Source organism: Acipenser ruthenus, chromosome 5 (assembly GCF_902713425.1).
Source record: "Acipenser ruthenus chromosome 5, fAciRut3.2 maternal haplotype, whole genome shotgun sequence".
Lineage (NCBI taxonomy): Eukaryota > Metazoa > Chordata > Actinopteri > Acipenseriformes > Acipenseridae > Acipenser > Acipenser ruthenus.
Window position 1 is genome coordinate 69,184,099 of NC_081193.1, and position 13,922 is coordinate 69,198,020.

A 13,922-nucleotide genomic window follows, 5' to 3' on the forward strand; every position below is an offset into this window, starting at 1 on the left:
GAAATAGGAAAAGCAAAACTCAAATGATCCCAATTGAAATTATTTTATTGATGGTGACTTTTTTCTTGATTCTAACATATTACTTGTTTATATTGTGGCGGAGTGTCCCGCCCCTATATATATATATATATTTGTTATTATTTGTATTTTAGTTTGCGGCGCAGATCAAAGCGCTGCGTATTTATTGTTGTTTTTATAATTTAAAAACCCCGTAAGGATGCGTGGCTGATCAGCTACTGATTATTTAACTAGCTGACAGTCACGCATCCTTGCTAAACTCGTGCAGACTGTGGCCGAGGGGTAATAAGATAATTAACAGCTAGTTAACCCCTCAGCCAGAATACAATAACCTGCAGCTGTCCGTGCTGCGGGGGAGAGTGTACAGAGGAGAGTACGGGGAGCGGAGAGAGCGAGGCGAAAGATTAAAAACAACTGCTAAGTATTGTTCTGGTGCTAAAACCAGCACGCTTATTTGTTTCTATTTGTTTGGCCAACGCGCCTTATTTGGCAATGTTTAATTTGTTTGGGAACACAATCAAATCTTATCTGTAAAACGTATATACTGTATGTGGTGATGAAAACAACATTTAAGAAAATTGCCCTCCCATATGTTAAGCGCTACCATATTTATTCCTCCATACAGTGTCTTGTGACTTTTGCTGTAAACATCCCATTATCATGATACATAGAAATAAGGGTTTAGTAAATCAATCTGCAATATTAAGGTTTGTTTCTGCTTTGAAGATAATTCCTTTATGAATTGACGTGCAGCAACATTTTGAGAGTGCCTAAAAGGTATATTTTTATGAGGTGACATCAACTTTACCAATATTGAGACTAAAGTATGATAGAAAGGGCAAGTCAGGGCATACAGCTCACAAAATGCATGCTCTTCAGTAGCCTTTAAAATAAAATACAGCATGTACCAGTTTGTTCTCTGTAGCAGCAGCATTATTCTGTAATGAACTGTCATGTTTTGAGCACCTGCTTCAGTATCAGCTGTTTCTTAAAAATATCTGGGAAGAAAATTGTAAATCATGTGTATTGCAGTCAGTGGTTCAGTAGACTGTGTACAATGAATATTTTATTTTCTAGACATTGTAATTCAGTAGACCTATAGTTCTTATTTTCATTTTATTACTAGCTAATAAACAATTACTGGGCTTTGCCAAGTTCTTTATTTTATTCTTGCCACTGAGGTTTGAAATACAAGATACATGGGTAAATAATTTCTTTGGAACCTGGAATGAAATAATGTGTTCAACAATTTTCCAGCAAATTTGTTTTATATTTAAGGCAGATTATGTAGGTTAAGATGTTGTTTTCTACTTTTCTACCTTGAACTCACAGAAGTTACATCATGGGCTAGAGGACAGGAGCAAAAGAAGATGAGGCAGAAAGGGTAAACAACAACCAATACAGGAAAGGTTTTCAGAAAGCAGTTCAAGGACCAACTTATCACATTGATAGCTATATACTCACTGCCTCTGTATCCCTGAGACAATTTGCTGTGTTGACTTATGGAAGGTATAACAGGCAGCAATTGGGAACTCTTTGACTTTGAATTTTAGGTACAGAGAAACTTAAGATGTGTTCACACTGGGTCTGTTTAGAGGGTTTGGTCCACACTCTGTATGGTTTGGTACATTTGGTGTGAAGTGTGAACAACAAAGTCTGCTTGGGTAACAAAGTGTACCGAGTCCACCTAAAGAGGTGGTCTTGCTCTGTTTGGAAAACTAACCGAGTTTAGTTTGCTTGCTAAACTTCAATGTGAACAAACTATGTAAAGTAACCTAACTCAGAAGTAAACATTTTGCGAGTAGTTTAGTTTGCATTCTGAGGAAATATTAACCTTTTTTTTAAAGTACAAAATTGTATCAGTGTGCTCAGCAAGTTAACAACAAAGTGTATTAGGTTGTGTTAGCATCATTCAAAAATAAATTAAACCATTTTATGGACTATTTGTTTAACAATTCTGATTATGTGTAATATTACATGTTTAAATGGTAATTGCTGATCTATCTGGCTTTTTTGTACATTTAACATGTTTTGATTATATGACAATAGAAAAAAGACAATGCGTTGTTATGATCTGCAATAAATACACCTGATGTTTAATTTTTTAATTATGATTGTGTTGTTATATACTGTTATTTTAACAGCTTCAGGGTATGCTGATGTTAAAGAGAGAGAGAAACAACCTAGAAAGATGATCTGTTTCATTACTAAACATGTATGTGTTTTCTTGTCTTCTATTTCTTGAAATCGTTTTCTTTGTAAGCAATACACACTAGATTGTAAAGCCATTAAAATGACTTAACATTTTTATTACAGACTCAATATTTAATGTAGTACTCAAGTTCTCAAAAGTAAAAGCACTAATGCAGGGTGTCATTTGGTCAGGAGCTTTCTGATTTGTTATTCGTAGGGATCGTTATAATGGCTTTTGAGCTCCTGTGGGCTCGGGAGCCATGTAGAGACAAAGCCAGATGAAGATCAATCAGACTGATTTTGTCTCCAGACAGCAAATGATTATTGGTTTTCCTCTTAATCGTTTCCTGATTGCATTTTCCACTTTGGCAATTGACCATTAAGGTGCCAAAAGGCAGTGTTGTGTGGTATTTGCTAACGATTAGCTATTAGCAATTCTATATTAATATAAAAGTATTCATGTTTTACTTTTTTAATCAACAGGCAAAGCTGAATGTATCGGTCAAGAGTATACAACTTTCTTATCAGGATTGCCAGCTGCCAAGGAGTCTGAAGAACCCATTCAGCAGAAACAGAAAGAAGAACAAAACCAACAATGCGATGCCCTTAATCAGGTTCATAATCCCAGTGTTTCTTCTGAAGAAGTAGTATCTCTAGTACACACAGGAGACAAAACCGAAGAAGCAGAACAAAATGTGCAATTAGATAGCACGGCCTGGCAAGGTAAATTGAGGCAACCATTGACCTGAAAACAGAGAAAGAAGGTGTTCAGTTAGACAGTGGGGACCAGAACTGAAAACATTTTCGAAGATTGTTGTTTCAGAAAAACATATACAGGGTGTCCTATAAGTCAGACATGATAGGCAATATTGTTAAAATTGTTTGTCTGTCTTTTTTCTTTCAGATATAAATTGTCTTTCATCAAAGAATAATTAATTAATGTAATTGATGTGTGGTGCAGATTATCAATGGGGTGTGGCTGCCAGATTTAACAGAGAACATGCTAATTGGTATAATATGTGATGTTGCCTGTGATGTCTGACTTATGGGACATGCTGTATACTTATTTTATCCCTAGGGCCAGAGATGCACAAGCAATTTTTATTGTCAATTCTAGCTGACAACAAAAAATTGACAACTGAATTGCTATTGATAAATGTGCCACATGCATCACTTGAAAATTGACAATTATTTTAAGCCATTTTAAAATGACGGCAGTTTGCAGTAAACATGTTTCAGTGGCTGTTCTAGTAATTATAATAATTTTGAAAAGACGTTGATGTAGAAAAACTTGTGTGTTGACCAGAGAGTGGCTTTCCACGCAAAATAATGAGTTTGGAGGTTCTTCAGTTTGTCTTTTACCTCCCCTGGTGATTTCCCAAAAATATTTGTTAATTCCTTATACTCATCTTCTGTTTTATTGCAGTCTTTATATTACGCACATCTAACATCCCATAAACACTTTCTATCATTAAAAAACAATCCATTGTAGTTTCCTCATGCATCCACTTCACTGTAGACATACTTCCTATTCAGCAAAATGGAATCAGGTAATTAGAAAATGCAATATCAGTCAAGTAGAAAAATTGTCAACTGAATTGCTAAAAATAGAGCAAAAAATTTGCTGACAACTGGAGTTGTTAATTAGTGACACAGTCAATTTGTATTGTCAGTTTGAGTTGCCAAGAAACAAATTACTTACAAATTGCTTGTGTACAGTATCTCTTGCATTAGATTGCCTCTAAAAGAGGATTCCACCTGGGAAATAAAAGCACAAAAAGCAATAGAGTTGTGGACATGAGTTTTTTTTTTTAAATGTCCATCCTTTCAGCAGTAGCCATACTGAAGGGATGCATGTTGTTTGCAGTACTTCCCTCAACTAAGCCATTGTTTTAATCAGTACATCATTGTCATATGCTGTTTTAACAAACATTGAGATACGGATGTAAATGACTTTAGAGATACCTCTGAAGAAACCACAGGTCCACATCCAACTGAGGATCATCTTTCTTCTCAGTGGAGCAATAACTGAGAAAATTCCATTTCACTGAACGTTCTTAACCATAAACACTACTTCCAAATCATCCCCCAAAATTGTGTGAAAGATCAGAGTATTAAGAACAATCTTTGTGACCTTCTGGTTACCTATTGTTTTATTCATGTATTTATATAACATATAAAGCTGCTTTGACCTTCTCGTGAGCCCTTGGACATAATATCACTGAATTTAACTTGACATTTAAACTTCTTACATTTATATTGAGTAAATATTAGATTATAATATGTTTCTCCTGTGTTTTTAAATTGCATTAAAATGTTAATATATATCGAATTTCTCATTTCTCATTTTTAACTAATGACTTCATACTGATGATCGTTACATTGGGGTATATTGGGCGTCATGGTAGTCACTCCAGCCAAGTTAGAATAAAGGATGGAGGAAAACATCCATTACCTTTATAGGACTGAACTTAATGGGGAATTCAGGGTATTGCCACAGTTATCCCAGTTATTTCAGGACCATTCATATACTTTTTCTGGACAGCTGTAAACACTCTATAAAGCATTGTACTATCTGTGAATTTATTAGAAGAGAAAAGAAGTCAAAACCTTGAAAAAAATCTTCTTGTTCTTCATGTTCTCCTTGTTGAAGAAGCTAAATGGAATATTGTAGAAAATGATATGAACAAGGGAATGTAATTTTAATTGTGAAGCACTTGTATTATTTTATTCATGTTTTCCTCTTATTTTATGATTGAATTGACATATGTAATAACCCCTCATGGCCATTATGGCTGTAGTGCAACAGAATCACACTTTTTTACTTAAGCCAAGTTTGGATACGCAAACTAAAACAGAACTCTGGGAAAACAGCATAGCCGAGTCATAATCAATCAATTCTCTGACAATCTGAATGCACAGGTTCGAATCCCAGGGGTGTTTTTTTTCATTTAATTATATCACCCTGTAACAGGGCGAGCAGCCCTGTACATTGATTTGTTTATTTTTAGAACGAGGGTTCCCCCTCCGCTCCTGTGTTATTTTGTGTTTGTTTATTTTGATTGTTGTATGCATGACGGCGAGCGCCGTATGTTTGTTATTGTTTTGTTTAGTTTTAAAACATGTCCTGGCAGAGGCGAGATCGGTGCTCGTCCTCTGCCAGGTGTAATGAAAAAACTCGTGCAGAAGGTGGCCATCTCCCGAATTAATTAAGTGATTAATTTTGTTGCTAATCGGGAGATGGTCACCTGAATATAAAAAGCCTGCAGCTCTCCAGCTCGGGGTGGGTGTCAGAAGGAGAGTGTGCGAGAGGAGTGACGGAGAAACGAGAGAGAAAGTAAACATAGGAACAGTGAAGGCAATCTGCCCAGCCTGACCTGTGTTGCAGTTATTATTTTGTGTGCGAGATTTGTGTTTGTTTACTCTTTTATTTTGCTCGGTGAGCGAGTGTTTATTTTTGTTTAAATATTTATTTTTGGTTGCTTTAAATAAAACGGCGCCCGCGCCACTACACAATACCTTTTTGTTTTTGTTGTTGTGGTCCCTTCCTCTGCCGTGACGTCAGACCCTCAGCCATTCCTGTCACACGTGGTGTCAGAAGTGGGATCGCAGCGCCTCCAGGACGCAGGCAGAAGTAGGGTACTGCATCTTTTCATTTTTTTTTTTTTTCTCGTTTTTTGAGTGTGTGGAGGGAGAAAAGGAGACTGAAGAGGAAGATGGGAGGAAGAAGGATGAGGAGACAGCAGCCGCTGCAGCAGCAACAGCCGCAGCAAGTCTGCCTTACCTGCCTGTTGGGGGAGGAGTGGTGTTTTAACTGTGGGGAGCCATGGCACATTTCCCCTGGCACCTTCCCCATATGGCAGGAGGAGGGGACACAGACAGAGGTGAGGAGGAGGAGGAGGCCGAGAGGAAAAGTGGAACGAGGGGAAGAGGAGTGGTGCACCAACTGCATGAGATACGGGCATGAGGAGCACCACTGCCTGGAGGTCTTCAAAGACACGGACCTGGAGTGGGAGGAGCCCGAACGTCCTGCGCCTAAAAGGGAGGAGCCCGAACGTCCTGCGCCTAAAAGGGAGGAGCCCGAACGTCCTGCGCCTAAAAGGGAGGAGCCCGAACGTCCTGCGCCTAAAAGGGAGGAGCCCGAACGTCCTGCGCCCAAGAGGGGGGAGTCGGTGCGTCCACGGCCCAAGAGGGGGGAGTCGGTGCGTCCACGGCCCGAGAGGGGGGAGTCGGTGCGTCCACGGCCCGAGAGGGGGGAGTCGGTGCGTCCACGGCCCAAGAAGGGGAAGGCCGAAGGTCCACAGCCCAGGTACCTGCCAGCAGAGGGGGAATACCTGCTGGTGCCGCCTCCATCTCCATGGGAGGACTGTGAGTCGCTCCCACCCCCGCCAGCAGAGGGAGAATACCTGCTGGTGCTACCTCCGTCTCCGTGGGAGGACTGTGAGCCGCTCCCACCTCCACCAGCAGAGGGAGCATACCTGCTGGTTCCACCTCCACCGCCGTGGGAGGACTGTGAGTCGCTCCCACCTCCGCCAGCAGAGGGAGCATACCTGCTGGTGCCATCTCCACCGCCCTGGGAGGACTGTGAGTCGCTCCCACCTCCGCCAGCAGAGGGAGCATTCCTGCTGGTTCCACCTCCACCGTCGTGGGAGGACGACGTGTCGCTCCCACCGCCAGCAGAGGGAGCATTCCTGCTGGTTCCACCTCCACCGTCGTGGGAGGACGACGTGTCGCTCCCACCACCAGCAGAGGGAGCATACCTGCTGGTGCCACCTCCGTCTCCGTGGGAGGACGACATGTTGCTCCCACCACCACCACCAGCAGAGGGAGCATGCCTGCTGGTTCCGCTTCCACCACAACCAGCAGAGGGAACATGCCTGCTGGTTTCCCTGTCGCTGCCAGAGGGGGAGGTGCCGCCTTCGCAGCCTGAAGGGGAGGAAGCCCTGCCGCCTTCGCAGCCTGAAGGGGAGGAAGCCCTGCCGCCTTCGGAGCCTGAAGGGGAGGAAGCCCTGCCGCCTTCGGAGCCTGAAGGGGAGGAAGCCCTGCCGCCTTGGCCGCCTGAAGGGGAGGAAGCCCTGCCGCCTTGGCCGCCTGAAGGGGAGGAAGCCCTGCCGCCTTGGCCGCCTGAAGGGGAGGAAGCCCTGCCGCCTTGGCCGCCTGAAATGGAGGAAGCCCTGCCGCCTTGGCCGCCAGAAGGGGAGGAGCCCCTGCCGCCCTGGCTGCCAGAAGGGGAGAAGCCCCTGCCGCCTTGGCCGCCAGAAGAGGAGGAGCCCCTGCCGCCTTTACTGTCAGGAGGAGAGGAGCAGGAGCTACCTCTACCTCCACCACCACCATTGGGAGAAGTGGAGCTCCTGCTGCCGCCTTCATGGCCAGGGGCTCCCCTCCCGCCGTCAGCATCGCCTTGGGTCGCCTGTGTCTCCCTTGCGTCTCCTAGGGTTGCTGCCGGTCCGCTGCCGTCGCCTCCCGAGGGTCCGCTGCCGTCGCCTCCCGAGGGTCCGCTGCCGTCGCCTCCCGAGGGTCCGCTGCCGTCGCCTCCCGAGGGTCCGCTGCCGTCGCCTCCCGGGGGTCCGCTGCCGTCGCCTCCCGAGGGTCCGCTGCCGCTGCCGTCGCCTCCCGAGGGTCCGCTGCCGTCGCCTCCCGAGGGTCCGCTGCCGTCGCCTGGGGTCGCCAGGGATCCTGCTTCACCTGGGGTCCCTACACTGTGGTCGGAGCCCCATGGAGGGGAGCTGCCGGCCATCAAGAAAGGGGGGGAGGTCAGGAGACCAGCTCCCCCAGCCGCACTTTCGCGGCCAGAGGTCATGTGGTCGGAGCCCCACGGAGGGGAGCTGCCGGCCATCATGAAGAAGGGGGGGGAGGTCAGGAGACCAGCTCCCCCAGCCGCACTTTCGCGGCAGGATATTGTGTGGTCGGAGCCCCACGGAGGGGAACTGCCGGCTATGAAGAAGGGGGGGGAGGTCAGGAGACCAGCTCCCCCAGCCGCACTTTCGCGGCAGGAGTTTGTGTGGTCGGAGCCCCACGGAGGGGAACTGCCGGCCATGAAGAAGGGGGGGGAGGTCAGGAGACCAGCTCCCCCAGCCGCACTTTCGCGGCCGGAGTCTGTGTGGTCAGAGCCCCACGGAGGGGAACTGCTGGCCATGAAGAGGAGGGGGAAGGTCAGGAGACCAGCTCCCCCAGCCGCAATTTCGCGGCAGGAGAGAGTGTGGCGGGAGCCCCGGAAGAGGGAGCTGCTGGCCATGAAGAATTGGGGGGTGGAGGACATCCCACCATGGCCACCCCCATGGACACTGGGCTTTCCCCTCTTCCGGGACTATGAGACTGAGGGGGAAGGTGGCCGTTGGGCCATGTGTGCTTTGCACAAGGGGGGGGATATGTAACAGGGCGAGCAGCCCTGTACATTGATTTGTTTATTTTTAGAACGAGGGTTCCCCCTCCGCTCCTGTGTTATTTTGTGTTTGTTTATTTTGATTGTTGTATGCATGACGGCGAGCGCCGTATGTTTGTTATTGTTTTGTTTAGTTTTAAAACATGTCCTGGCAGAGGCGAGATCGGTGCTCGTCCTCTGCCAGGTGTAATGAAAAAACTCGTGCAGAAGGTGGCCATCTCCCGAATTAATTAAGTGATTAATTTTGTTGCTAATCGGGAGATGGTCACCTGAATATAAAAAGCCTGCAGCTCTCCAGCTCGGGGTGGGTGTCAGAAGGAGAGTGTGCGAGAGGAGTGACGGAGAAACGAGAGAGAAAGTAAACATAGGAACAGTGAAGGCAATCTGCCCAGCCTGACCTGTGTTGCAGTTATTATTTTGTGTGCGAGATTTGTGTTTGTTTACTCTTTTATTTTGCTCGGTGAGCGAGTGTTTATTTTTGTTTAAATATTTATTTTTGGTTGCTTTAAATAAAACGGCGCCCGCGCCACTACACAATACCTTTTTGTTTTTGTTGTTGTGGTCCCTTCCTCTGCCGTGACGTCAGACCCTCAGCCATTCCTGTCACACACCCACAAAACTATTATTGTACCTTTCTGAAGAACCTCACAAGGCTAAAGTTTAGGAAGATTATTTTTTCTTCTAAAACATTTTTTAAAATCTGTAGACCAATAGGTGTTCAGGACATGTGTTCATTTTTTTTCAAAGACTCTGAGATTTAATTATGAACATGTCTATTAAATCAATTATATCAATTTGCAGCATATTATTGAGAATATGTTGAGACATAAAAAACAGATAGAAAGGAAGGAGATTGGGAAGGTTTGTCCACAGTATCCAGTTTTCATGTCGTCGGTGTAAGGGCTCTCTTACTGAAACTGTAAGGATTACCTAATTATGTATGCATGTCATCACTTCACAATTTTCTTGCGAAATGCAAAACATCAATGTACCCTGGGACTCTACTCTTACTGGAAATGCATACCCAATTCTAATTGTATTACTTTTAATTAACTTAATTTCAAACTGATTGTAGTTAATTTGCTTTAAAATGCCAAGCATATCTGATAAACTTACACATAGAATATTTTTGGTAAAGCATATAAAAAAAAAAAATCACATATTAAGGTTAGCGTACCATATTGTAGATTATTTATGTAAGGTATAAACTACGCCGCACCGTGCGGTTCCCATGAAATATACACACACCTGGGTGGTGATTAGGCCCAAGGCTAAGTCAAGGGCCTTTAACCACCCAGGTGTGCATGCATTTCATGGGAACTACATGGCCCAAAGTGGTTTATATCACTTATAAAATGGCTATTTGAAAGTTAATTGTCATTTGGGGGAAGAAAAATAATTAAAACACTTTTTAAATAAAAAAAAAAAAACAAGAAACTTTTATTGTGTATACATCCCCAGTGTTATATAGTCCCAAAGGACATAACCTGCACATTTCCATTTTATTGTGAAGTTTTGCATTGAAAGTGGCATCTGAAAAGTAGAAGGCGGAGCACAATCTGATGTGGAAAGTCTGGGCGGAGTTTCAAAGAAACTGAGGAAGGAAGTGAGCAGCTGTGATGGAAGTGAGTTTGAAGATAAAATTGAACTCTTCTTTTCTGTATTGCAGCATTGGAGTCCAGCCCCGTTTGGGGCCAGTCAGTCGCAGTGGAGTACCACTTAGCAGTAATATTTGCCACTTTGCTTGCAGTTCTGTCCCCATTTTTTCACCCGACTTCACCCCATTAACTTCAGCTCCACTCATTTACATGCTTGCTCGCTCATCTACAAATTTCATTCACTGACCTACATAGCTGCACATAAATGCTTCATGCATTGTGAGATGGCAGGGAGGGGGTTAAAACCTCTCTGCAGAAAAAAAATGTGCGGAAGGCACACTTTTGTTTTGTTTAATTGTTTAATTGTTTTTGTTTAATTGTTTTATTGTTTAATCAGTACTTGCACCTGGCTATTATTGAAAATTAGAGCCAGGTGCAGGGTTTAAAAGGAGAGCAGTCAGTCTGCTCAAGGTGGCTGCTGAAGAGGGCAGAAGCCTGACTGTGCTGGTGTGTGGGTACAGCTGTAATTTGAAAAAGAAAAAAGGTAGAGTGAAGCCTTTGTTTTGTGTGTGCTGTTCTGTTTGTTTTTTGTTACAGGTAAACAGCTTAGCTGTCCTGTTTTAGTTTAGGTTCCTGTTCTGTTTAGTTATTGCTCAAAGAGAGCTAGGTGTTTGTTTTGTTTGTTTTGTTTATTTTTATTTTTGTGTTTCATTAAAAATAGCGCAACCGCGCTTCAAAAATCCATTTCTGTGTGTTGGGTCAGTGTTTTTAAAGGGGCAACGAACCGCGGTGAGTGCGATTCTTTTACATATTACGGCTGTACCAGCACAGTCGGGCTTCTGCCCTCTTCAGCAGCCGCCTTGAGCGGCCTGACTGCTCTCCTTTTAAACCCTGCACCTGGCTCTTATTTTCAATAATAGCCAGGTGCAGGTACTGATAAAACAATTAAACAATTAAACAAAACAAGTGTGTCTTCCGCACATGTTTTTTCTGCAGAGAGGTTTTAACCCCCTCCCTGCCATCTCACAGCATACACAACCAAACAATTTACAGATACTCACAGATTTGTATTTTCAGTGCATTACATACTCCATTTTTGATAGAATTTCCAAGATTTTTGCGTGACAAAATCGTAGCCTTAATAATTATTTATTTACTATCCCATAATATGTGTACTATCCCAAACTATTTACTATCCCATAATATGTGTCTTAATCATAATTTATTACTGTTTCTGCACATCGATATTTGGCATGTTTAATAAAGTCACCACCATAGGGGAAGTCTATGAGCAAGCCAAGCAAGCCTGAGCAAGATGAAATTTCTGAAATTGGGCTAGTATAAAAATGACTACTGAGGGTGCACTTGGGGCGTACATTGATAATTTCTTCCTGTCTGAAACAGACAGTTTGCTAAAAACATGTGCCTTAATTTCATTACTGGAATGAATTGCAGTTCAAATAAAAAAAAAAAAAAAACCTCAAACCACTTTTAATTTCCGGTATACAGTACAAAACCAGCAAAATGAGTCAGAAATCATCAGGCTGTAGTTTTTTTTTTTTTTTTTTTTATCTAAAAACTAACACATCATTTCTTTCCTTTTTTATGTATGCATTTATAGTGTAATTATCTTAGAATTGTTGTTCTCTTGTTGTTGACATACACTCTTTTCTGTCTGTCTAAACTTCAGTAGTAGCTTGTTATTTCAAGCAACCCCAGAAATCAATACCTAAGTAATGCCATGAGCTCAGCAGAAAATATGCAAGCAAAAATATACAAGAACATTTTTTGAAGTATTTAAATATGATTTATTTCTATTTGTATACGTCATACACATTCAGGGTCACTTCTGTGATCACAACTGTGGCATCACCTCACCCCTGGGCCTGTTTTATTGTCCTCTGAAACTGTTTCTTTTCTGTTTTAATCCAGAGCGATTTTCCAATTTACTCAGCCAACAGGAGACCTACTCTGCAAATAGGGCCAACAATCCAGCATGTAGCAGTTGTGTATAATATGATACTTGGGGGGACTGTTTTTAAAACTGAAAATTAATATTTCAGTATTATAATGAAACAAAATTCCCTATCTTCTAAATCTATATAATTCCATTTGTTTCCTTTCCATTTACACCCAATACAGGGATGGCTGTTTGTGTACATTTTGTGACACTTAAAGGAGTTCTAACCAATGCTTTAACATTATTACTGTCTCCAGTTTATTTTGGTGAAAACCGTCACCTGTTTTATTCAGGACATGCAAAAATGTACAACACTATAGAGAAACTGCTGCATCCAGGTATACATTGAATTGAGTTTGAATAGCACATAAAGTGATTTGGTTCCAGGAAGCAGCAACAATGTATTAGAAATATCTGCAGCATTGTGAATCTTAAGCCAAAAGACTTGATTAAATCTAAAAAATACGGTGGACATGTGTTCTGAGAAGCTGTGAAAACTGTGCTGCTGTTCAGTTTGCCATTTCTCTTACGCAGCATCAAATCAAACAATTCCAGAAATTTAAGGCAAAGCAAAATGGGAGGACATATATAATGCAAGGGTCCTTTTGGGAGGGAAATGAAGTTACAATTTCCATGAATCAGACCAATTGTTACTGAAATAAGAAGGGCCTTGAACCTCATAAACTCTATATTCTATAGTTGTGTTTGATGTACTTTGGTATGATATAATGCCCATTTTATATTTGATTTATAAGTTGTGTTATTGTTTTTTAAAATGTGAATCTTCAAGGATGCTGTATAAAAACAACTTTGAAGCTGTCTTTAAAAAGGACCTGCATCACCTAATGTGGGTCATTGCAGATATAACTTGTAATCCTAATTTGTTGCATCCTACTTCATATTGTGTTTTTGTTGTATTATTTGCACTTACTGTAAACTATACTGTATTTAAATATTTATCTTGCATTGCAAAACTGTACTGCTCTGTAACGCCTGTAGGTTGCCTTGGATAAAGGCTTCTGCCAAATAAACAAATACAAATAAAATGAAGTCAAAGCAGATCTGTTCAGATTGGCAGGAACTTGTTCTGAGGATGCTCAGCTGAGAACAGTCACAGCAGGTTAACTCCCACTTCTCAAGTGAAGAAGCTTGCTGAATAGTCATCAAGACTGGAAAGACACACTGTATCCTCGACTCTACTTTATGTGGGTGACCTAAAATGTCTTTGGGCTAATGATATCATGCCATCATCTAAAAAACATGAGACAATCGACAGCACATAAACTGGAATATATCAGTAGAAAGGAATATGTTTGCTGAGACAAAATTAGAATGACTGATAAAACACGATTGTGACAACGTAAGCCCTTTGCTTGTTTTCTCAGTGTGTGTGTGTAAAATAGTGTTGGCTCAAACCCATTGGACTAAAAAAGCTTCGGTGTGTACATTGGCCAAGGTTGGACAGCTCTGGTTTAGAATCAATGATTAAAATAGCCCCAAATAATAATACTACATAGAGTATTGTAGCACAAGAGCAAGTAAGTAATGGGTCTGAGTCTGAAGCAATGTAAATGCATTGGGGGAAAAAAAGTATATCTGGAGTTACAGGGGAAAACTTTTTTTTTTTTTTTTTTTTTTTTGCTTATACTGTAGCTGACTATAATAAAATACATAAATGCTTCAAAAAGCTCCCTCATTCATGGGGTTTCCATGCAAGTTTTTTTTTTTTTTTTTTTTTAACTCGAGACATTTACACGAGAAAAATGTATCA

At 42.3% G+C, this 13,922-nt stretch overlaps 1 protein-coding gene across 3 annotated transcripts in view; it reads left to right on the forward strand.

The window, feature by feature from the left end:
• LOC117402716 (uncharacterized) overlaps positions 1–5,844 on the forward strand; it is an 86,232-nt gene extending 80,388 nt beyond the window's left edge. For all 3 annotated transcript variants that reach the window (XM_059024418.1, XM_034004115.3, XM_059024419.1), the window contains one exon: positions 2,695–5,844. In XM_059024418.1, coding sequence (XP_058880401.1) covers positions 2,695–2,960 — 266 coding nt within the window. In that variant the 3' untranslated portion in view covers positions 2,961–5,844. The remainder of the gene's footprint in view (positions 1–2,694) is intronic.
• The last annotated feature ends 8,078 nt before the right edge of the window (positions 5,845–13,922 follow it).